At 38.9% G+C, this 25556-nt stretch overlaps 1 protein-coding gene across 7 annotated transcripts in view; it reads right to left on the bottom strand.

Annotated features, from left to right (window-relative positions):
• NOL8 (nucleolar protein 8) overlaps positions 1 to 25556 on the bottom strand; it is a 28228-nt gene that overhangs the window by 2064 nt on the left and 608 nt on the right. For 4 of the 7 annotated variants that reach the window (XM_073021448.1, XM_007969752.3, XM_037998620.2 and 1 more), the window contains exons 2-14: positions 24704 to 24869; positions 24119 to 24181; positions 22357 to 22435; positions 19986 to 20121; positions 19391 to 19459; positions 15065 to 16942; positions 11918 to 12031; positions 11325 to 11447; positions 10943 to 11033; positions 7339 to 7477; positions 6236 to 6313; positions 2068 to 2339; positions 431 to 557 (exon numbers count right to left, since the gene is read on the bottom strand). In XM_073021448.1, coding sequence (XP_072877549.1) covers positions 431 to 557; positions 2068 to 2339; positions 6236 to 6313; positions 7339 to 7477; positions 10943 to 11033; positions 11325 to 11447; positions 11918 to 12031; positions 15065 to 16942; positions 19391 to 19459; positions 19986 to 20121; positions 22357 to 22435; positions 24119 to 24181; positions 24704 to 24842 — 3308 coding nt within the window. In that variant the 5' untranslated portion in view covers positions 24843 to 24869. Of the gene's footprint in view, positions 1 to 430; positions 558 to 2067; positions 2340 to 6235; positions 6314 to 7338; positions 7478 to 10942; positions 11034 to 11324; positions 11448 to 11917; positions 12032 to 15064; positions 16943 to 19390; positions 19460 to 19985; positions 20122 to 22356; positions 22436 to 24118; positions 24182 to 24703; positions 24890 to 25556 lie in introns of all 7 variants that reach the window. The other 3 variants (XM_073021447.1, XM_007969751.3, XM_007969753.3) reach the window with 1 other exon arrangement.

Genomic DNA, 25556 nt, shown 5'->3' with positions numbered 1-25556 from the left:
TCTGAAACTGAGATGGCCAGGCACAGTGGCTCATGCCTGTAATCCTAGCACTTTGGGAGGCTGAGGCGGGCGGATTACTTGAGGTCAGGAGTTCAAATCCAGCCTGGCCAACATAGTGAAACCTCGTCTCTACTAAAAATACAAAAATTAGCCGGGTGTGGTGGCGTGTGCCTGTAATCCCAGCTACTTGGGAGGCTGAGACAGGAGAATCGCTTGAATCTAGGAGGTGGAGGTTGCAGTGAGCTGAGATCATGCCATTGCACTCCAACCTGGGTGACAGAGCGAGACTCCATTTCAAAAAAAAAAAAAAAAAAAAGCTGAGATAAGACAATTTAGTCGTCATGTGAGCAGAAGCTAAAATATTTCTAAACATGTCTAATTCAGATTTTACAAATTATGAACTATGCCTGCAAAGAAACAAATTGCTTACCCACGACTGGACTTTCTGTGATCTGTTTCTTCAGTAACATCTTCCTCTTCTGAACTGCTGTCTTGGAAACGAGGGTCTTCCTGCCAGACAATCTTTCCAGGTTTTACTGTTTCAACTCTGTAGGTCTCTATATCATTATGACAACAAAAGATGGTGGGATTGTAACTCCACAGCCAAGTATTTCTGAACACATTCATTTGATTACTTTTACCATGTAGACATATCTAAAATTCCAATATGTTAATCATTAATTTAAAATCGTATCAAAAAATAGGTAGTATCATCATCTTAGATTTTTCAAATATTTTCAGAAGCTACTATGATAATTTTGGCATCGCTAGAATGATCTGATAAGGACAGCAGTAATATAAAAAAGTATAAAAACTAAAGGTTTATAAATGAGCTATATAATTTTTTAAAATGACACCTAAAATAACCATGGCATCTGTGCTAGCATGAGAAACCTGAAATGTAACATGATACAGGGAAATCAGGTTTCCCTCTTGTCTATAAATGAGAAAAGGAATATGTCTTTACATTTTCAATACCCAAAACTTTTTGCTAGAACTGCTGAAAAAACTACTGCTATAAGATCAAGACAATCACCTCGCAAGACTTCAAAATTTCCCAGGTACTTAAAAAACATTTTTCAAGTTGTTGGTGTCTTTAGGACTCATTTCAAGGTCAATTTCTCACGTTTTGCTCTCAAAGTTAGAAAAATTATAGTTACTATTTATATCATGCCAACTCTACTCAACAGTTTAGACAAGAAAATGAAGTCTTATTTGCAGTAATTTTTGAACAACTACTAGATTGTCATACTTCCTTTTAAAGTATCACAGAGTTGGTATTATCTGCTAGTGAACCGAGATTGCACCACTGCACTCCAGCCTGGGTGACAGAGACTCCGTCTCAAAAAAAAAAAAAATTTTTTTTATCTACCGAACACATGTATGGTATTTTAACTGCTGATCTTTAAAGTAGAATCATTGTAGTTAGGTATGTGTGTATTCTGTATACGTATTGCTTGCTGTTACAGTGAACTTCCAGAAAGCTTGAACCCTGGGTGAGGAATAGGTCAGGTGTTTTTTAACCTGTGGCCCATGTTGGCCTTTAGAGGTAAACCTCTTGAAATGAAATGCAAAACTGTATGTACTAGTGTTTATTCTTCTCTCTAGGTTCTGGCAAATCTTCAGGGATAAACTATGCAATAACTGGCATATTGATGATATGGCATATTTGTATAAAACCAAGGTTACTTATATCTTATATATAACACTAGTTTTCCATAAGTCATAGCATCTTCAGCTTCATTTAAGATACAAAGTTATTTAAATATATGAATTACTATACTTCTTCCTGACTTTTTACTTAACAGAAAAGATGCTGTACCTTATTCTCTGGCTTCCCTTCATATGGAAGCTAGTAGAGGTTTGCTTCCTTAAATGCAAAAATAGTTTCTATCACAGCTTCAGGAACATCATGTTTACGCTCCTGTGACACTAAATCTCAAATTATCTAGGTAGAAGAAAGAATCCTTTCTTCAGCTGACATTAAATCGGTTACACTTAATGCAGATTCAATCAATTAAGTTCAAACTGACTAAAATAAAAAAGTATGGGAAAAAAGAAAAGTACCTTCCTTTATGTCTTTAATGTCCGAATCAAAAAAGGAGAATGTGAACCCGCTGGGCTGCTCAGCGCCACTGGTCAGAGCTGCAGGGTCCTGGATTTCCTCAGGTTTCTCTTTACCACAGTCCTCATTCCAGGGTGTGTCCTCTTCCTTTTCACTGGTATATTTTGTAGTTTGGAATATTTCTTTCAGATCCATAGCAATATTATAATACATTTCTTTAGACACCTCAGGTAGCTTCTCAGCTTCCTCCCTTTTCTTTTTTCGTTTTGCTTTACTGAAATGACATATGTAGACATGTGCATCACAAAGAAACAAGTTTTGGAAAATTTCCAGAAATCAGGAAAAGAAAAAATCCTGGACAACTTTAATTCTACCCTTTCAACAACCAGGATATAAAACTCTACTAATAGAGAAATAAAATAAATAAAACTCTACATATAAAACTCTACTAATAGAAGTAAAATCTTGACCAATAAGTTTTTACACAAATCTCAAACAGCTGCATGAATCATATTCTATCATCCTCTGAACTACATTTCAGAAATTATGCCTAAACTATACAGCTAGGTGTAACTAAGGAAATCACTTAGCTTTATTAGGCCTCAGTTTCCTCATAGGCAAAATGAAAACTGTAGGCCACATGACTCCTAAGATCCTGGGAATTTTACCAGTATCTGGTAAAACTGTAAATCAGTTATAGAAATGAATTATATATGTAAAGTATAGTTTCTTTTGAAATGAAATTTTTGTTACCATAAATCTATCTGCTCTATATTTAGGAATGAATATGCTTTTCTCTTTGATCTTGGACAAAAAGTTACATGGCAGTTTCCAATACTGAATTTTGAACTAAGAAAATATTAAAATCCTTTTTCCTTTAAGACCAGGCCAAAGTTTGTAATGTACTACCTAAAATAATAAGTGAACAGGATATCCAAATAACCATTCTTAGTGGTAGAGACCATCTCAAAGAGAGAAACTTTTAATATTTCAGTAAATACACCAATCTGGTTAGGTTTTAAGACAGATACACTTCTTATGAAACCAAGCTCTATAAAAAATGGTAGGCAGTTCCAAGTGATTTTCATTTAACCACCACGTGGTGGCTTTAAAATTTGTCCAAAAACTCTTTGTTACTTCTTCCTTCAAGAGGTGGAAGTGAATTCCCTTATCCCTTGAGTGTGAGCTGGACTTAGTGACTCTTTTAATGGACAGAGTAAGGCAAATGTCATGATACATAACTTCTGAGACTAAGATCACAGCAAAAGCCAGAAGGACCTTGAAAAAACTGTTATAGAAACCATATAGCCTTTGAGGAGGTTGCAGATAAGGGCTTAAGAGAAAAATAAGGTAAATCCTGTTGGAAACTAGAGAAGAGGGAATCCTTGTAATACGGTGGTAGAAAGTTTAGCAACACTGTCAACTGCATTGTGTGTACTGTGGAAAATGGAAAATGTACCTAATTAGCTGGGTGATCTAGCTAAGGAGATGTCCAGGGAAGTGTTATAGGTATATTCTGGTTTCATCCTACTGATTACAGTAAAATAGGAGAGAATGAAACTAAAGGGAGGAATATTTTTTTAAAGGGAACTAGGAATTCATGGTTTTGAAGACTCCTAATCTCCAGAAGGCAAATGACATGAAATTTAAGAAAGGGCTTCTAAGCAAAGATTGACTCTATGACAGCCTTAGAAAAACATGGTCTAAAGAAGGGGTTGACAAACTATGGTCCGTGGGCCAAGTCCAGGCTACTGCCTTCTTATGTCTGAACTGCAAGTTAAGAAATTTTTTTTTTTAATCATTTGAAATGACGGGGAAAAATTATACGAAATGAAAATTTCAATGTCCATTAATAGTTTTATCGGCACACAGCCTTGCTCATTTCTTTACATATTGTCTGTGGCTGCTTTTCTTTTACAAAGGTAGAGGGGAATCTTCACAGCAGAGACGATCTGGCCTGCAAAGCCTTATCTACTATCTTGCCTGTCAGAAAAATTTATAGACCTCGGTCTAAAAATAAAACAAAATTCTTTGTTAAGACCCTAAAAAGAGATAAGCAGCTTCCAACTGTTACCCAGGAACAGTGGTGCACACCTGTAGTTCCGGCTACATGGGAGGCTGAGGTGGGAGGATCACTTGAGCCCCGGTGTTCAAGGCTACAGTGAGCTATGATTATGCCACTGCACTGCAGCCAGGTGACAGAGCAAGACCCTGTCTCTAAGATTTTACAAAAAAGAAAATAAACTTCAATTGTTCAAACAATAGGGTTTCTATGGAGGTTAGAGGCATTATCTCTCAGCAGTTTCAGTAGAAGCCCAAGGTTAAAAAAAACAACAAAAAAGGCTTATCTCAAAATGATATGTGTCACTTTCATCTAACAGAGTGAATTCCAAGAAGATTCAGATAAACTGTGAAGATTTTAAGAGAATTATATTATCAGAACTACCACTAGACTGGACTGGTAGGTACAGGAACATTTCAAAATGAATAGGCTTTTGGACTCCCAAATTTCTATAAGCAAAAAGCAGGCTGAGAAAACTACTCAGCTGTAAACCTGTGCCAGCACTTATGAAAAGAGAAGGATGATCCAGAAAACCAAGTCAGGAAGAATTATTCCTAGGCCCTCAGTCCTAATCAAAGACCTTCCAACATTTGTCTCTCTAGATTTCAGAGTTACTATGGATATGTGACTCCTTTGTGCCTGTTTTCCTTCATTGAACAGTACCTATAGTGGCTATCCAATGCCTGTTCCACCACTCTATATTGGAGGAAGGGTAGATAACTTGCTTTTTTAGTTCACAGGTCTTCTTATCAAACAGAACTGCACTCAAGGTACTGTACTTAAGGAGTAACAGAGAAGCTTCATCTGTACCTAGATCTGATTTGAATGATGATATCCTGGATTTTGAGCTGATGTAAAGGGATGAGGCTTCTTAGGAGTATAGGGAGGGGGTAAACATAGCCATATTTGTTCCATACGGATTATCTGAAATAATACACAAATATCCTATATTGGAGGGAATATTAATATTACTTCTACTTTAGTCTAAAATGTGATTCTTTTTAAAAGAATCCTTTAATTTTGGAACAATTTTAGGTTTACAGAAAGTTACAAAAATAGTAGAGTTCCTAAATAGCCTTCACTTTGGTTTCCCTAATGTAATTTTGTATGTATGTAACTATGTAATTGTATGTAGCTGGAATATAATTGTCAAAATTAAAAGATTAACATTGGTAGATTACCACTAACTAAACTCAGACATCGTTTTGATTTCACCAGTTTCTCCACAAATTGTCTTTTTTGTTTCAAGATTCAATTCAGGATACCATATTGCCTTTTGTGATTTTTGTGGCTACTAGCAGTTGGAAAATGAAAGATTTAAACCAAGCTGTTACTGGTTGCTCTATATATTCCCCATATTTATCCAACTGACTGCACATCTATAGGAAAGAGAAGCTCCTACCACACTAGATGGTTGAATGGTTGCCCCCCAAAAGCTATGTCCATGTCCTAATTCCTGAAACCTGTGAATGTTAACATTATTTAGATAAGGAGTCTTGCAGAGATATTAAGGTAAGGGTCCTGACATAAACCATCCAGGATTATCCAAGTGGGCCCTGAATGCTATCACAAGTGTCCTTATAAGAGGCACAAAGAGGAGAGACAGACAGAAAAGAAGAGGCCATGTGAAGATAGAGGCAAAAATGAGAGTAATGTGGTCTCAAAGCCAAGGAACACCAAAGGATTGGTGGCAGTCACTAGAAACTAGGAGAGGCATAAAACAGCTTTGTTTCCCTGAACCTCTAGAAGGAACATAGCCCGTTCAGTATCTTAATTTGGGACTTCTAGGTTCCAGAACTGTAAAGAAATAAATTTTGTGATTTTAAGTAACTAAGTTTATGGTAGTTAAGAATTCACAAGAAACTAATACAAATAAAAGGCATACTAGAGTAGGAGTACATATCATTTATAGATTCCTCTGTCAAAAGGTAAGAACTCCACCACCACATCAATAATTTCTCTCTAACTCTACCTGCACTACCCCTACCCCACCAATCTTAATACAGTGGGACCAATGAGTAGGATATTGGTTCCTGTCTACATTTTTAATTGTCTGAAATGAGATTAATTTACCTGATCCTATTGCTAAAAGAAGTAGCTCTATTTACCTTTCTTTTGGTTTATCATCTCTTTTTCTTTCGTAAGTGGCATGGTCTTGCTTCGTTGGATCATAATGTATGATGTCCCTACATAAAAAAAGGAGGGGAGGTTGGAAGAGATAAAACAGAACACTAATACAAAAAGTAAATAGCAAATTATAATTCAGCACTAGGAAGATTCTAATTTTGCAGCAATAAGAAGCCATATGACATCAAAGAAGATAACGAGGATCTTACTAAAAATAGTACATACTTCTTTTTTTTTTTTTTTGGAGATGGAGACTCGCTGTGTTGCTCAGGCTGGAGTGCAATGCCATGATCTTGGCTCACTGCAACCTCTGCCTTCCAAGTTCAAGCGATTCTCCTGCCTCAGCCTCCCAAGTAGCTGGGATTACAGGCATGCACCACCACACCCGGCTAATTTTTATATTTTTAGTAGAGACGGGGTTTCAGCATGTTGGCCAGGCTGGTCTCCAACTCTTGATCTCAGGTGATCCGCCCGCCTCAGCTTCCCAAAGTGCTGGGATTACAGGTGTGAGAAACCACGCTTGGCTGAAAAAATATTTTAAACTACCTACTTTTGAGATTTCCTGGATTTTTTTTAGCTTTTAAAATGATTTTAAACATACTAAAATACATACAGGTAAAATGATATACTATCTGGGATTTGCATAAAACATTTCATTGTGTAAAGCAGGGATTGGATAAAGGTATAGAAGAAAACACTGGTCACATGTTGGTGACTGTAAAAGCTAGGTAATGGTGTACAGGGCTTTCATTACCTTAGTCTCTCTAAATTGCATACCTGAAAATTTCCATAACAGTTACATTTATATAAATAGTTTTACAGTTACTATTTAAACTGTTTTCCAATTGTTTCACTAATGAAAGCGATGCTGCTATGACATCTAAGGGTATAAATACAGAAATAATTTAAGATTAGTTCCTTGAAGTGAATCATTGGGTCAAAGGTAAGTATATTTTTAAGGCTCTGATACATATTGCCAGCTGCCTTCCCAGGCCATTAAAAGAGACCTAGTTTTAAATTGAGTTCAAAAAGACATTTATGGCAAAGGATGTTGTGGTAGAATGGGATGGAACATAAAACATACTTAAATTTCTTAGCAGCTACTGATCCTTTGTTTGTAGAATTGCTTAAGTTGATTTGCAAAACACTTTGTACAACATTCAGGGCTTTCTTTTTTTCTTCCGCAAGCTCTTCTTCCTCAGCAGTTTTCTTTTCATTTACCTCTTTGAGGGAAAGGGATAATTAAAAATCTCTTGGAAAACACAGCCTGAGAAGTCTCAGTCATCAAATATTTACCAAGTACCTAAACATGTACAAAATCCATTAAGACAGGAAGAAGAAAAGTTTCACCTCATTTCACTAACCTCCATATCCCAAGACCCTCAGCCATAGCAAACTCAGAAAGTCTGCATGACCAGATAATGAAAAGTCCTACTTCTGTTCCTAATTATGAAACAATCTGAATTTCATGGCTTTCAGTAGCAAGTCTAAAACTTTTAAGGTAAAGATTGGCGAATGTAATAGAGCAAGATACTAATAACTACAGTGATTCTAGACTCTTTGATTTTTTTAGCATTCTAAACATAATCTAAATTATGTAAATCTAAAAATGATAAAGACAGTGAAAAATGGTAATGGTATATCTGACAATCTGACAATAATGGTATATCTGATAGTTGTTTCAGTCTTTGATTCAATAACAAGTATTATGGGAAAACAACCATATGCCCTACACATACCAAGGCATCATGGAATTTTACAAGCTACTATCCTCAACTACTACAAACAGACAAAATATCAGAGAATAAAGTTAAACAGCTAGTTTGGATTATAGAAATACAAAAGTAGTCTAAGCCTGTATGACTTTCAACTTACTGCAGGATATAAATAACCAACTAACAGAAACTAGAATAAAATGCTGATTTAAGTACTCTACAGGGATGCCCCCAAAGTTTCTAAGAGTTCAAAGGAAGTTGAGATAGTGTTTAACTGAATCAAAAAATGCTTTATAAACTAGGTAGAGTTATGAGGTAAGAAAGATAAAGTTGAATCCCTAGAGGTGGTAGGAAACCATGCTAGGTGTTGGAAACAAAATGAACACATATATTGAAATAATAAAGTACAAAACGTTTACACTGCGTTAGGTTGAAACATGGAACTGCTAATTTCAACAACTTTTAACTATCAAAAACATCAACTTAAATTTTAATCTAATCATTAGGGAAGTAGAATATAATGCTGAAAAAGGCTCAAGGTGATATAGGCTGGCTGTGTTGCTTACTTGAGACACAATATTGTGCCTCAAAATTTGGGAAGTGATCAGGTGCAGTGGCTCCATGCCTATAATCTCAGCACTTTGGGAAGCTGAGGCAGGAGGATCACTTGATGCCAGGAGTTTTGAGAACAGCCTGGGCAACAAAGCGAGACCCTGTCTCTGGAAAAAAAAAAAAATTAGCTGGACATGGTGCCACGTGCCTGTAGTCCTAGCTACTAGAGAGACTGAGTTTGAGGTTACAGTAAGCTATGACTGTGCCACTGCACTCCAGCCTGAGGAACACAGTGAGATCCTGTCTCCAGAAAAGTAAAAAATGTTGAGAAGGAAAGAAAAAAACAGACAACAGAGGTTCTAAGAATGGACACGCCATCAACACAGAAAGATTGAGAAGAGCTGGTTTGGACTTGCTGAGTTTTAACACAAACTCAGGAAAGCCTGTGGAAAATACCCAACAGGCATTGATGACCAGTTGTTAGCTCAGCAGAACAGCAAGGAAGAAAGAAGACCCAAATTTGAAAAACAGTCATGTGCAAGTGAAGGCTAAAGTTATAGGGATTTACGGAACCCTGGGAAGAACCCATTATTGGAGGCAACAGAAAAATTAGGAATCAAGAGTTAAGAAAACCAGGAAGTTATGCAATTGGAAGCAAAGTGAATATTTCAAGAAGGGATGATCAACAGTGACATATGCTGTATGTTAGCTGAAGAGGATGTCATTGGAGACAATGCCACTGCACTTGGAGAACAAGTTGTTTATGCCTTTGATGGAACACATACCCAAAGAGTTGTAAGAAAACAGACAAAATTGGCAGAAGAAAATAACCTCTCTGTACCTTCTACATGAAGGTTATTCTCCAGGTTCTGTTCATTCTTGTGTTTTCAACATGGGTTTTGAGTGAGAAAGTCAGGTAGAATACAATGCTGGAAAGAGCTCAAGGTGATGGAGGCTGGCTGTGCTGCTTCCTGCAGAATAGACACTGTGCTTTCAAAAGTTGGAAAAGGGGCCAGGCGCGGTGGCTCAAGCCTGTAATCCCAGCACTTTGGGAGGCCGAGATGGGCGGATCATGAGGTCAGGAGATCAAGACCATCTTGGCTAACACGGTGAAACCCTGTCTCTACTAAAAAATACAAAAAACTAGCCGGGCGAAGCTGCGGGCGCCTGTAGTCCCAGCTACTCGGGAGGCTGAGGCAGGAGAATGGCGTAAACCCGGGAGGCGGAGCTTGCAGTGAGCCGAGATCTGGCCACTGCACTCCAGCCTGGGTAACAGACCAAGACTCCGTCTCAAAAAAAGAAAAAAAAAAAAAGTTGGAAAAGGGCCAGGTACAGTGGCTCATGCCTATAATCTCAGCACTGAAACAGAATTTGGGAGGACCCTAGAGAATTCATTTTAAACCTCTCTGAACCTTGGTTTCCTGAAACAGTCCAATACTGTTAATAATCACCTCAAAGAATTGAGAAGATCAAATCACAAATTGTTTTCAATAAAAAGCCAACTGCTACTGAATTAGATGTGATTTACTTTTTCACTTCAAATTTAGAACTGAAAGAGAGATGGAGTAGAAACTTGAAAACTGGCATGGTTAGAGGAATGGCTTTTTTGGGACCACAAGACCTAACTGTGTGTAGAAAAAGGAAGAAGCTAGAAAGGGAAGAATGAAAATGCCAGTGAAAAAAGGGGTAATAGGAAGTAGGAATGGTGAGGATTAAAATGCAGATTAGATTAATTCAGGAAGGATTAAAAAAAAAGAAGTGCAGAGAAGTTCTGAGATTAGGAGAGGGAATTAGGGAGCTCATTCAAGCCAGCCACGTAGGAGGTAAGGTGTTTTTAAAAGGGTAAGAGGAGAAGATCCTGTAGAAAAAGTTTGGAAGTACTGCTGTGAAAAATGCTATAGTAAGTGAAAAGAAGTAGAATTAGGATGCTTCTGATAGCATCATTACTCTTAGATACATTCAAATAGGGATAAATTCAAGTAGAATGGCATTCAATGATACACAGCTTTAAAACATAATCTGCACCAGGTATGCACATTGGAGGATGATGAACACTCTTCCTTTTAGAAAGCCAGGAGTGACTTAACCATCTTCCATGGCTTCACCCAGAACCTGCTGATCAACTGACACAGGCTGCCAGGTAGGAAACTCAACTTCTTCTCATACCAAGGATGGGATAGAGGAAAATGGGACCTTTGGTGGATGCTATTTATTCCTTTCCTTTCTGGCAGCTCGAAGTAATTAAATTTTCCTAAATTACTATGTAAAAACTTAGTATTAACTGTACATTTGGTTATAAACTCCTCAATCCAATGTCTTGGGATGGAGAGTTTCTTCATGTGTTAAATAAAGGAGGTACACTAGGTGATTTCTCAGTGTCCCCAGATATGACATCAGGACTCTGGACAATGAAGCATTTACCTTCCTGTTCCTCTTCACTGTCACTCTCTAGAAATCGAGAGTCCATGCGGAATCTGTCATCAGTGCCAAAGTGCGACTGTAAATCCATGAGCTACACAGACAGAAAACATACATAATTGATAGCCACATTCCCAAGAAATTGCTTCTGACGAAGACTGTCAATGTACACCTCCCCACACACTGACATTCACTACATTAAGATGTTTGCCTACCTCCATCTACCTATGAACCAATCAGAGAGGATCACAGAAGACTCACTCCCCAAATAAACACCCCGATGCTATAATGTAGGTTAAGGTCTGCCTGCATTTACTCAGATTTAAGGGCTATGTCAAAAAATAAGGACATGTCGCAAGTTTAATTATTTTCAGTCTTCACTAACCTTCTGTCCCGCTCTGCCCTCAAACTGAGGTTTAATTTTGAACCTATTACTGTCATCTTCAGAATCAGATTCCTCATCATCACTGCTATCAAACAGCTTCCCAGATGTTTTACCCACAGACTCCTGTGAAGAAACAGAAACGTTTATTAATAGCAGAGGCAAACAAGTAGCATTTCCTTCATAAGGTAATCTTCTCTCTCACATTGAAAGCCAATAACCCAGACTCATCTACCAGGAATGAGTAAATGGCGGGTCAGGTGGAAATTCCTGACTCAGTGAAATCTAACTGGCCTCTGGGATCACTAATTCAGAGGCTCCCCAGTGAAGCCTGGATTTGGGGAGGTAGTTATTACATGCAAGAACAGTTTCTGTAGTGTTTCATTAATATTGATGTCATGCTGCAGATGCTGTGGAGAATACAGGTTCATATATAAAAATCTCCAAAACCCCTGTAGTCTCAATGTGTGGTGACCTGGCAAGCCCTGGGTCTCACTGGGGCTCTCAGGAGGGTTTTATGTTGAGATTGGCAGTTGTTTGTGATGTGGATCTGCAGAAGTAGATGAATGTCCACAGGGACATCCTGAACTTCTTACCTTTACCCTTTCCTCTCCTGGATGGCTTTGCTCCTGAGTCGATGTCTCCTCTGTTTCACATTCACTGTCAGAACCGAAGATGATGTGCGTTGGCTTATCCTCTGGATGACCATCCTAGGGAGGCCATCAAAAGCATTGCATCTTAAAAAGATTGATGACAAAGACTACAAAAGCAATTGCAGCAAAATCCAAAATTGACAAGTGGAATCTAATTAAAGAGTTTCTGCATAGCAAAAGAAACTATCAACAAAGTAAACAGACAATGTACAGAATGGGAGAAAATATTTGCAAACTATGCATCTGACAAAGGTCTGATACCCAGAATCTATAAGGAACTTAAACAAATCAATAAGCAAAAAACAAACAACCCTAGTAAAAAAAATGGGCAAAGGACACAGCAGACACTTCTCAAAAGACATACACGGTCAACAAGCATACAAAAAAAATGCTCAACATCACTGATCATTAGAGGAATGCAAATCAAAACCACAATGAGATACCATCTCCCACCAGTCAGAATGGCTATTACTAAAAAGTCAAAATATAACCGATGCTGGCAAGGTTGCAGAGAAAGGGAAATACTTATATACTGCTGGTGGGAATGTGAATTCACCCACCCACAGTGGAAAGCAGTTTGGCGATTTCTCAAAGAACTAAAAACTATGATTTGACCTAGCAACCCCATTAGTGAATATTTGCCCAAAGGAATATAAATCATTCTACCATAAAGACACATGCACACATATGTTTATTGGAGTACTATTCATATTCATTGGAGTACTGTCGGAGTACTATTCAGCAAAGACACGGAATAAACCTAGATGCCCATCAATGGTGGACTGGATAAAGAAAATGTGGTACACAGGCCCCACAGAATACTATGAAGTCATAAAAAAAGAATGCAATCATGTCCCTTGCAGCCACATTAATGGTGCTGGAGGTTATTATCCTAAACAAATTAAGACAGGAACAGAAAACCAAATACTGGATGTTCTCACTTATAAGTGGGAGTTAAACGTTGAGTACATATAGGGGAGCAGTAGGCCAAGTACAGTGATTTGACACCTGATATCCCAGCACTTTGGAAGGCCAAGGCAGGCTGATTGCTTGAGCTTAGGAGTTCGAGGCCAGCCTAGGTGACATGTTGAAACCCCATCTCTACAAAAATACAAAAATTAGCTGGGCATGGTGGCACATGACTGTAGTCCCAGCTACTCAGCAGGCTGAGGTGGGAGAATTGCTTGAGCCTGGGAGGTGGAGGTTGCAGTGAGCTGAGATCATACCACTGCACTCCAGGGTGACAGATCCTGTTTAAAAAAAAAGGGGGGGACAATCAAAACTGGGGTCTACTTGAGGGTGGAGGGTGGGAGGACAGTGAGGATTGAAAAGTTACCTCTTGGGCCAGGCACAGTGGCTCACACCTGTAATTCCAACACTCTGGGAGGCCAAGACAGGTGGATCACCTGAGGTCAGGAATTTGAGACCAGCCTGACCAACATGGTGAAACCCCATCTCTACCACAAATATAAAAATTAGCTAGGTGTAGTGGCAGGTGCCTGTAATTCCAGCTTCTCAGGAGGCTGAGGCAGGAGAATTGCTTGAACCTGGGAGGCGGAGATTGCAGTGAGCCGAGATCACACCATTGCACTCCAGCCTGGGCAACAAGAGCGAAACTTCATCTCAAAAAAAAAAAAAAAAAAAAGAAAAGAAAAGAAAAAAACCACCTATTGGGTACTATGCTGATTATCTGGGTAACAAAATAATCTGTACACCAAACTTCCAAGACACGCAGCTTACCCACGTAACAAACCTGCATCTATATCCCCAGAACCTAAAATAAATATTGGAAGAAAAAAAAAAAAGCATTGCAGCTTAAAACAATCCAATCTCAAACTGAATATGTCTAAACCTATCACTCCCTTCCCCTGCCAAGTCTACTTCCTGCCCTTTTTCCTTATCTAGTGAATGCCATCACCACCTGTTTATTTGCCCAAGACTGAAACTTACAATTCCTCTTTCTATCCCTATCCAGTTATCACCAAGTCCTATCAATTAAACTTCTTGGTATCAATTCAATCAATCTATTCCCATTGCTGTTCTCATGGTTTTGACTTTCCACCTCCCCAAAGGCTCTCCTTGGTTCCAGATGGACCCATTCAATTTGTTTTCATCATAGTCTGAAGGATCTCTCCCAAACAGAGGTTGACAAACTTGTTCTGTAAAAGGCCAGACTAAATATTTTAGGCTTTGCAGGCCACATATGGTCTTTGTCCTGTATTTAAAAACTATTTTTAGCTTGAAGGCTGTACATAAATAGGTCATGGGCTGCACGGCCTTTGAGGTGTAGTCTGTCAACTACTGTTCCAAAATAGACACAATTAAAATTCTTCTCTCCTTTGCTTAATCTTCTCTCCTTTGCTTAAAATTCTTAACTCTCTTTTCATTTTATGAACAAAATCAAACCACTAGCCTCATTTCTTGCCACCTCATGCTGCATGTTTTAGTTACACTGACTGAAAACATTCAACCTTGTATAAACGTTCCTTTTTCCTAAAATGAATGCCTTTCTGCTCCCTTCCCACCCTTTCGCCTGGGCCTGACCAATTCCCACAGATCTTTTCCTACTACTCAGCTCAGACTATAGAAGCTCCCAACTGACTTGGTGTGTCTCCTGTGTGCTGCCAGGGCACATGGGCACAATCTCCTTCTGGCCCTGTGTAACTGAACTGTGACTGTCAGCATGCCACGCCATGAGCCAAAAACTGTATGAAAGGCAAGATCATCATCTTCATACTATAAATCTGGCACTTACTATCAAGGTGTACTTAACAATTGTTAGAAGAATGAACAAAAGCCCGTTACAGTAAATCTTGAAGACTTGGCAAGGTATAAATCACTTGACAAGTGACTTATATGTAAATTCAGACACATTTGAATACATAACTATACCAGGTATAGCTTCTAAATGAAAGAAAATTATAAAGAAAATTTCAGATGAACCAGATGAACAAGTTAACTCAAGAACCAAAATATGAAACTGGTGAACACCAGGACAATCAGCTCTATGGGGGCACACCGCACTTCATGGGAAGGAAAAGCTGGCCTTTGTGAGTTCTTGTTAAATCCATACATTGAAAATACACTCACCAACTTTGCCAGAGCATTATGCACCAGCTTCTTCTGCATTTCTTTTGCTTTTTGCCTCGCTTCCAAGGCTGCCAAACGCTTCTCATTGTCTTCAGCATGCTTACCTTTAGCACTCAGATCTGACGAATTACTAATAGAAAGTGAGAAATCAGTTTTGATTTCCCAAGTGTCCTTGGAAGAGACCTTTGGTGATTTCTTGAGAGATGTGAGGCTGCTTGAATCAGACCTCTTTTCCTCTGAAGCTTCTGTCTTTGTGGTACTATGGCAGCTGTCTTTGTCAAAGCCTATGTTGTGAGTCTTTGCACTAAGACTTAGGGACTTGTTACCTTCTAATGGCCCAGAAATAGGATTCGTACTTCTGTTTTCAGAACTTCTAGGGGATACTGCCTTGCGATCCTGGCTCTCAAAAGTGGTCTGTCTTTTTTGAGGCTGAATATAGTTTGGGCCATTCGCCTTCTTTGCATGTTGGCATGGAGTCAGTTCACCTGATGAGCCATTAACATATGGGGACCCATCTTCCATGGATATGATACTGGAATCCTCATGTTTCATGGAATTCTGATCTTTATTAATATTGTTAGAGGCAACATTGTCTTTCAAGGATTTTTTCATTGACTCCTTTTCATATAGACAGCCTACTCCCTTGAAAGCCTGGAATTTTGGCTTTAAATTGTTTTCCTTTGGTTTCTGTTTGCCACAGGTGTTCTCCTCTCCTTCTAACAGGGAAGCCACAATCTCCTCAGGATGAATACACTGTTGGCCTCTGCGGAGGCAAGTGGGAACCTTGGGGCTTTTGGAGCCTCTGTCAAACTTGCACTGGGTGGTGGTTTCTGGTCCATCACTCTCCGTATCTCCATTTGGAACCTTCAGATCACTGCCAGCCAATTGTTCCAAATCAGCTAAAGTGAGATTCACACGAAGGCAGTTTTTCATCATGGCATTATACTCCTCATCTCCTTCAGAGTCAGCTAATTCTGATGCAGAATCAGCATCTTCACTGCTACTGGAGTTAGAGGGAGATTTACGATTAAGAGACTTTAATCCATGACCAAGGGCTGACTCTACATTGCTTTTTCTTTTTTGTAGTTTAATACAGTGATCAGAAAGCTCACAGTTTTCTCTATTTTTCAAAGAAGTTTTCTTTGTAGATTTTTCCATTTGTGAAAATTCTGTTATGTTTTTGACCTTAGCAACAGTTTTTTTCATTGCAATGATTTCATCTGTATCTCCTGAGTCATACTCAGTATCATTTCTCATAATATCATCATCACTATCATGGCAAGAGACATTATTTTTGATACCTAAACCTATTAAAGAATGCAGTTTGTGAATGCCTGATTTGAAATCATCCCTTACAACTTCAAAAGGTTCATTTTCAGATTCATTTATTGAGGGTTGTGTAGTTCTCTGTAGGTTTTCCTCTTTTGCAATCATCATTCTCAATTCATCTTCAGAATCAAGATCATCATCAGAAATGCTAGTTCTCTTCTTGGCAGTCTCCAAGCCAGAAGTCTTAAAAGGTAGATTTTTAAGTTTCTGAGTATCAGAAACAGGTACAGGAGATGATTTAGAAGGAGTAATGGAATCACAAGTTCTTTCATCTGCAGCCTGTTGCTGTGTTAAGGGTGGTCTCTCTATTACCCTCCTGGGCCTTGTACTCATGGCCAGAGACCCAATGGAACTCTCATCCTTCTGCACTTTTATCACCTTCTTGGGAGGGCCATGAAAGTCAGAGAACTCTCCTCGCCGTTTCTTACTCATAGGGTCATTCCCTCCTTCTAATTCCCAAGTCAGGCTGGATATAGGAATGGTGTTTGTGAAATCCTCCCCTATCTTCTTTAGGTTGTGGCAGTATTTTGAGGGATCATATTTTATGACGTTACGCAAGTCAAGAAACAAAACTAAAGCACTTGGTTTTAGGAAAACTTATCAATCTTTGGCACAAAAATTACTGCTTAATCTCAAATAAGTCATTTACCCCCCCTTTCAGTTTCCTGTAAAAGAAAATGAGGGCTTAATTAGGTTACCTTTCAGGGTCTAAGAAATTGAGCTTTCTATGACATTTTCTGAGTTAAAGTCTAGTATCACCACTATTAGTTGGCAGAAATTACTCGGACTGTAGATAGATATTATAGCAAACCTATTCAGATTATATTATAGGTACACAGGTCTCACGGCTATTTTCTGTAAATCACAGAAATCCATCCATCGAGCTGATACAGTAAAGCAAAGTTCTGGGTTCAGGAGAACCCACAGGACATGGCCACGTGTGTGTCCTTTACTCTCAAACTCTTTTGGCTATTTCTGTCTTCTCAGTTCTTACTCATCCTAACTGATTCTCCTAGCTCAGTAACGTCCACTTCACATGAACTCACTCTCTGCAATCATTTTTAGGTCTTCATTAGAAAGCTGGGCTGGGCACGGTGGCTCATGCCTGTAATCCCAGCACTTTGGGAGGCGGCGGTGGGCAAATTACATAAGCCCAGGAGTTCGACACCAGCCTGGGCAACATGGTGAGACCCCGTCTTAAAAATAAAAATTAAAAATTAAAAAAAAATCTAATAAATCTTTACCAGGACTATGTTGACATTATCCAGGAAAGATTCTAGTTAACATAAATGTGTTGTAATGATGGCTGTCATTTGCAGATTCCCTAAAGCATGTGAATAGGTAAGTATTAAGGTGCTTTAAGCTATCACTCTTTTTTGTTTTGAGACAGGGTCTCACTGCTGCCCAGGCTGGAGTGCCATGGCATGATCGTGGCTCAATACAGCTTCAACCTTCCAGGCTCAAGTGATCCTCCCAACTCAGCCTCCCCAGTAGCAGGGACCACAGGCATGTGCCACTGGGCCCAGCCTGAATTTTCTTTTATTAATTTTTTTTGTAGAGTTAGAGTCTCACTATGTTGCCTATACTGGTCTCAAACACCTGGGCTCAAGTGATCCTCCAGTGGCCTCCCAAAGTGCTGGGATTACAGGTGGGAGCCACTGCACCCACCGTAAGCAATTACTCTTGAAAGTCCCTTTGTTCTGTAACTACTTATACATGTCAGTTATATGTGAGGTGTGGCAAAAAGCGTCTATTGTCTCTACTGTCCTTCAATATTTTCCTCTTTGCCATCAGCAGCTGCCATTGGTGGAAAGCTGGAAAGTGGAAAAGAAGAAATCAGTAGTTTCTTGACTTTGAGCCACTTGTAGGGAGGACAGAAGTCATAGCTATGTCCAGTGCAACTAGGGCCTGGATTCAGGTAGTGGCTTCAGTGGCACAGTAGCTGTGAGCTCTGAGGACACACGTTTTTGCTTCTCTAGTCCCAAGGGGGTAGTGGTTTACTGCAGTTGTCAATCAGTGGGCAATGTGACCTTTGGCTTTTGCTCCTCCAGCACTTGTTTAACTAACTGCATATACTATATTCCCTCTGTTTGAAACACCTGCTACTGTTTCCCTTACTGACTGACACCAAGGTTAAAAGCCAAAGAATATATCAAGACGGTTGGGCACAGTGGCTCACGCCTGTAATCCCAGCACTTTGGGAGGCCAAGGTGGGAAGATCACGAGGTCAGGAGATCAAGACCATCCTGGCCAACATGGTGAAACCCCATCTCTACTAAAAATACAAAAAATTAGTCAGGCATGGTGGCACACACCTGTAGTCCCAGCTACTTGGGAGGCTGAGGCAGGGGAATTACTTGAACCTGGAAGGCAGAGGATGCAGTGAGCCGAGATCATGCCACTGCACTCCAGCCTGGGGGACAGAGCAAGACTCCGTCTCAAAAAAAAAAAAAAAAAAATATCAAGACACACTGCTCAGAATTCCATGATACCGGTCTTCAAGGTCTTAGACAATGTGACCTCATTGAATAGGCATTAGAATTTGCTCACACTCTGCTCCAAACTATTTCTCAACCCACCATCCTCCTGCTTGTCCACATATTTTTATCTACTATTCCTACTCCCAGGACTACTTCCCATCACTTCTGTTAATTCACAACCTACCTGAATTCTAAAGCCTTCTTTAATGATGGTCTCCGGGTCTCTCACGCCTCTTTAGCTCCTTCAGCAATGGCTTTGAATCCATGTATGACAATATGAATACAATAATAAACCAACCTGCCTCTTTGGCACTCATCATTTGAATTACTTAATTGTACAAAACCTCAATCCATTTTCTCATGCTCTAATTGTTTCATACATGTAGGTGAGTACCAAGAAACTGGGAACATGCAAATGAACACCTAAAGATTTACTAATAGAGACAGTGAAATGCTAAAGGTATTTTACAAGTATCCATCATGTGGTAAATAATTACTTTGACAGGCCAAAGGATATTTTACGTTTATGTTGATTTTTAAGGTGAAGAACAGGTAAGACTCTTCCAAATTTGCTCACAACCCAATTCTAAAAGAAAAAAAAAGAATTTATTTACTATATGTGACACAAATGGAAAAGATTTAATAACAATATTAGGTAAATACAACAAAAAAATCAGTGGGCTATGATTACTGTTGGGTTTAGTTTTCTGACAATGAGTTACCAAAGAGAAAAATTGTGAGAGGGAAGGAAAAAAAAAGTAAGATTTGGAGCAGCTATCAATCCCAAAGTAAACCATGTAGGATGGTTTACAAAAAACACAGGCTGCTAATTTAAACAGGCAAACTTGGGACCTGCCTGTATTCCTGGCTACTTATGACCCAAGTCCACCTCTGCTTGAGTTTTGATTTCTTTCTTTGTAAAATGACAGAGAACTATGCTTAACTAAGAGTTGTAAAATGCACCTTGAAAAATCATAAAGTCCTATCTATGTTAATTGCCTCAAGAAAGGGGAAAAGAGGAACTGGTTTTAGACATGACACCCACGATCACATGATCTCAGGCATCGGTTCCCAAGACTATGTGATTGGCTCAGGCCACAGAGGAGACTCACCTTATGCCCTGGCACTTCTGTCCCTGGCACAGCTTTCATATGGAAATCCACTCCTCCTATCTTTTCTAACAAGTTGGTGTTACCTGTTGTTGATTTTTCTTTCTTAGCTTTTGCTTCCTGTCTCTCTTGGGCCAATCTGAATCAAAAAGAAAATACAAATAAAAGAGTCAAAACAATCAGCCATGTAAAATGGCTATTTCACTTTAGGTGAGCCTAAATGAGCACTATAAAGTAAACAGCTTTGTAGTACTAAAAACCAAAATAAAACAAAAATGCTTTGTTAGTAGCATAATAGTTTACCTACTTATCTGAACATACAATGTTTTTATTGCAGAATACTGGAAGACAGAACCGTGAAGAACGCAAAACATATTCCGTATCCCTCATCCTATTGTTAATATTTTGTCTACTTAACTTCATCTTTGTTCTATATGTAAATATACACATTTTATAATGTAATCCAAATACCATAAGCACAGTTGGGTACACTTCATTTATCAACTTATACATTCTTTGAAAACATCACTATGATTGCTGCACAACATGCCTTTCCATCGATCTACTGTAGTTTACTGACCAGTCCCTTACCACCAGCAACTGAGCAATACAGGGTTGGACAGCAGTGAGAAGCTGTGCTGTCAGGGCTGTCCCACCAAAGCACGAGAGTTCTTTACCTAGCCCACCCACCACAGTCAGTCTCCTGAATCCCTGACATGCATGCTCACACCTGTGCTCTGCTCCAGTGGATGTCCCAGTTCCCCTTTATGGAAGACCAAGACCACGGATCGCAAGTTCTCTCAATTTCCCCCACTCAATTTACATACGTTTGACATTTTATGTTATTTCTCTCCGTTCACTCTTCCCCATGACGAAGGTATCTTTCGGAGCCCAATTTGTTAGGTCTTGATTATCTGTATCCTCCTAATGAAGAGAATGCCCCCTCTTCTGATTCAAATCACCGCCGCCATCTTCAAGCCTGGACAACTGCACAGAGCAGTCCTCACTGGCCTCTTTGCCTCTGTCTCCTTTATATCCCAGAAAACCCATCAGACCCATGCTTCGCAGGCATATTCACGCAGATACTCCAAGCAGCAGCACTGTGTGTTCAACCTGCTCAGCATGGGGCCCCAGTGCCTGCACACAATAGGCTGGCAACTGCTGCTGGAATGAAAGGTATATAACCACCGTGTTCACAGTCTGAGGCTTCAGCTGAAGAACAAAATCAAATTCTCACCTTTTCCATAAGACCAGTCCCCAAAACATGCCTCAAAGTAGCTGCTTGCCACTTGTTTTAGAATGTATCTGTTCTTGTTACATTTCATTGGTCTGGAACAATCTTAGCAACTCTCCTGGTCATTTTTGGAGACAAGAGTTTCAAACCTGTTAACCAGGCTGGAGTGCAATGGCACAATGTAGGCTCAATGCAACCTCTGCCTCCCAGGTTCAAGTGATTCTCCTGCCTCAGCCTCCCAAGTAGCTGGGATTACAGGTGCCCACGACCACACCTGGCTAATTTTTGTATTTTTAGTAGAGATGGGGTTTCACCACATTACCCAGGCTGGTCTTGAACTGCTGACCTCAGGTGATCCACCCGCCTTGGCCTCCCAAAGTGCTGGGATTACAGGCGGGAGCCACTGTGCCCGGCCTCTATCTGCATATTCTTAAGTTGTTTCCTATTTTGAAAACTCCCCAGCTAACAATACCTTTTCTTCCTGTAAATACCTTTAGGATTTTAAAAGCTCTAATGGCTTTTATAATACATTGTCTTGCTCTTAAATCACTTGCATAATCACTCTTATGCCTGTCATACAGTGATCTCCTATTTCCTTTATATTTTTGTATGACACCAGCATTAATAGTCAAAATCAACATAAGCAATTCAGAAATCTACTAAAATTTAAATGCAGACAATGCTAAGATTCAGCAACTCCATTTTCTGATATAAACCTAGTGAAACACCTGCATATACATAGGACACGTGCTCCAGGATCATCTACAACCATGAAAAAGTAGAAACAGTCATCAGTGGGAAGGGACCACTACACTGTGGTATAACCATTTACTGAAATAGTACTAACAATTGTTATAAAGGGAGAAGATCTACATTGCCACAAAAGGGTGTGTTAACGAAGAGAAAATAAGTACATATATACTTTTATAGCTTATATACATACGTAAATGCACGAAATTATCCTTTTTGTTGGCATCTGGCGTGAAGGGATTCAGAGTTGAAAGGGATTTCAGCTCTACTTATAATGTTTGAATTTGTTAAGAATATAATACCATATTACTTGATAATTTGAAATAATATATAAAACCATTAACAATATTAAAAAAAATAGGGTTTAAATCCATGTGAAGCAAAACTTACCTGTGCAAAAAGCTTTCTTTTGCTAGTTGAATTTGTAAAGTTCCACCTTTCCATTTTGTTTTATTTAAAACAGACATACCTATAAAGTAAAGAATTATTACTCAAGTACATGGCAATGAAAAATATTTCAGCTTGTGCTTTTTCTAATTATTTAGTATCAAGAAAAGTAGGCTTGTTTGTCACAGAGATCTACGGGAAGTGGAAGAAAAGAAATGAGACCTGGAGAGAGGGAGCCTAGGCTCTTGTCTCATGTTGACAACTTACCAAGAGAGTCTTTACACTCCCTATCTCACAGTGTTACTAGATTGGAATGAGGCAAAATGTTTAAAAAGTAAAGCACAATTTATTTGCAATTTGTTTATAAACAAATGTCAGGAACCTCTGAATAACTGACATTTAATGTATATTTTATTATTTCCTATAACTATAAAACATATTTCCTGTAACTATAAAGCAATCATCTTTTCAGGTGAATCAGAGGACACTCTGGAATCCTACAGCACCTTAATTTTATTTACCACCTCACACTAATTATCACTGTAGAACTTGTAGATGAATTAACTGTGAGTAACTGAACTGTTTGAATTACTATGCCCTAGTAATTGATTTCTCTGAGTATCCGCTGTCAGCTTCCTTAATAATACCATTAACAGAATTTTGCAGATGGTAGATACTATACTAAGTACAAATGTATCTTTTATTTTTGAGACCGAGTGTCCCTCTGTCGCCCAGGCTGGAGTGCAGTGGCACGATCTTGGCTCACTGCAACCTCTGCCTCCCCAGTGATTGTCCTGACTCAGCCTCCCAAGTAGCTGGGATTACAGGTGCCTGCCACCAAACCCAGCTAATTTTTGTATTTTTAGTAAAGATGGGGTTTCACCATGTTGGCCAGGCTGGTCTCAAACTCCTGACCTCAAGTGATCCACCTGCCTTAGCCTCCTAAAGTGTTGCAAATGTATCATTTAATTCTTACAGAAATATTATGAGGCAAGCACTATCTTCTGTCATTCATCACATAAGCAAACTGGGGCTAAGAAGTTTAAATAAATGCCACAGGTCACAAAGCCTAGTTATGTGTTCTTAACCACAACTTCACATTTGTCACATATATTCCTCACTGAAAAATAGAATAAAGCAATCTTTTTGCAAATGAAATTACGAAAGACTGATTGCCCTCTTCCTCTATTAGCATGTTCCCTTTACTTATTTTCTGTGTCTTTTTTCACTTTTTGGCCTCCAAATAACTAGAATATGCTACTGTGTCAGTGGCAGTATGGATTATCTCTCGTTCTTCATTGAAGGCCACTGTTTGCCCTTGACTTTACTAAACTTATCAACAAGAGATTTCACAATTTCAAGGATATGGTCTTACAAGGGTGTATTGTAAAGCTCCCTCCTTAAGAGTGTTTAGTGACAAGGATTAGCTCCCAAAAAAATGATCAGACTGAGGGGGAACGTGGCATGATATTCAGTGGGATATATGTAACAGGCAGTTTCTATGAAAGTTCGGTTCCTTATCCAAAATATTTGAGAATACCAGTTTTAAGTAAACCCACTAGCAAGTGCTACCAAGTCCACTGATGCCAAATGCAATGGACCTAAACCTGCTGAGTCAAACGATACTGGAATTCTCTTGATCAACTGCTGTCCCTCTAGTTAACGTAAAAATGGCTGTGGAGGTTTAGACTTAGAACCAAAGGTATTCCAAGTTACAGAGTGATACAAACTGGCCAATAGTATAGAAAATATATGATGATCTTACATTTTTTCAGGTCTGCTTCTGCTACACTGATGTTGATATATGCAAAGACTTTCTGTGGGTTTCCTAAAAAAAAAAAAACCAAAAACCAAAACACAATTTATTTAAATTCTTATCCAGAGAGCAATGTAAAAATGGTTGTTTCTAAATTTAAAAAAAAAAAAAAATTAGTTCTTGAAAACTTATTCTTTCAAGCATAAACCTTGTTTTTTTTATTGGCTATAAAATAAGCATGATTATCAAAATATTCCAAAAAAATAAGAAGAAAATGTACAGTAGTCAGTTAAGGAAACATTTTGATTGTATGCTAGTGATAGTCTACTTAATGGGACACTTAATGTTAGAAAATTCTAGCTCTCAAAACTGGAAGTTAATATGTTTCTGAAATCAGATGTTTAGAATTTAGAATTTTTTCTTATTTCAGAAATGAATTCTGGTCAAGTTCCACATCACACATTGTATCTCCAAAACATCACTGAAAACTTTTGGTGTTCAGAGCTAACATTTATCTTGGGGTTGTTTTATTTTCTAGTACTTAACCTGAGTTATGTCTGCCTATAACTACCCAGTGAAGGACCATACATTTACCTTGGTCATCTTTCCGTGTGATGATCTCCACATCCGAAACTTCTCCAAATCTGCTGAACTGATTTTGTAGGTCTGCCTCAGAAACGTTCTGGCTAAGGCCACCCACATAAAGCCGCTTCGCTTCTCTGTTCACTTTCATGAAGGCTGGTCATATACTTGGTGTGTTCTAGTGGGAAAAGTAATTTTCTGTATACAGAGAAGAAGAGTTCTTTCCCTTAGTTCTGCTAAAATCTAACAAAACAACTACTTCCTCTGAACCGCCTGTATCAAATCCGTCTCCTGGATCTGTATTTCACTTCCGATTGTATTGCTTCCAAATTTTAGTCTTGGAGGTTTTGCCCAAGCCCTACATCCACATTTTTCATAAATGTACTTTGGAACAGCAACCTTATACCCATATAGATACAGGTCCAGAGGTTTTTTCCTCCAAATGGCCATAATATTACTCTATCCCTCTTAATGTTACGTATTCACGTTTTTAGATGTTTTTCCTTGATTCATTCATACATTCATTTACTGTCTGTAACAAAGGCTGATATAAACAGGATGTGGCAGGTAATGCACTAAAAGATAAAAAGAGCTAGTCTACCTCTTCCTAATAGTCTTCGCCCCCAACCTACTCACCCCAGCCTTCTTTCTCCGGGAAGACCCAAAGAAGTGAATACAGAGGCTAGGAGCTCCTGGAGCTCCTCATAGTCACAAAAGAATTAAACAAATGGCACAATATTATGTCACAATAAAAGTGCTGCAAAGTGGGGTTCAGTCACAAAGATCAAGTGATATAGCGAATACAGACTTGTGTTTTTGCTACGTGCCTGCATTGTACAAAGTAGTTTGCATGTTTCCCACTTTT

This window comes from Chlorocebus sabaeus, chromosome 12, assembly GCF_047675955.1.
Source record: "Chlorocebus sabaeus isolate Y175 chromosome 12, mChlSab1.0.hap1, whole genome shotgun sequence".
NCBI classification, from domain to species: Eukaryota; Metazoa; Chordata; class Mammalia; order Primates; family Cercopithecidae; genus Chlorocebus; species Chlorocebus sabaeus.
The sequence above is the reverse complement of the archived record's forward strand: the minus strand, read 5'-3'. Positions and strand labels throughout refer to the sequence as shown.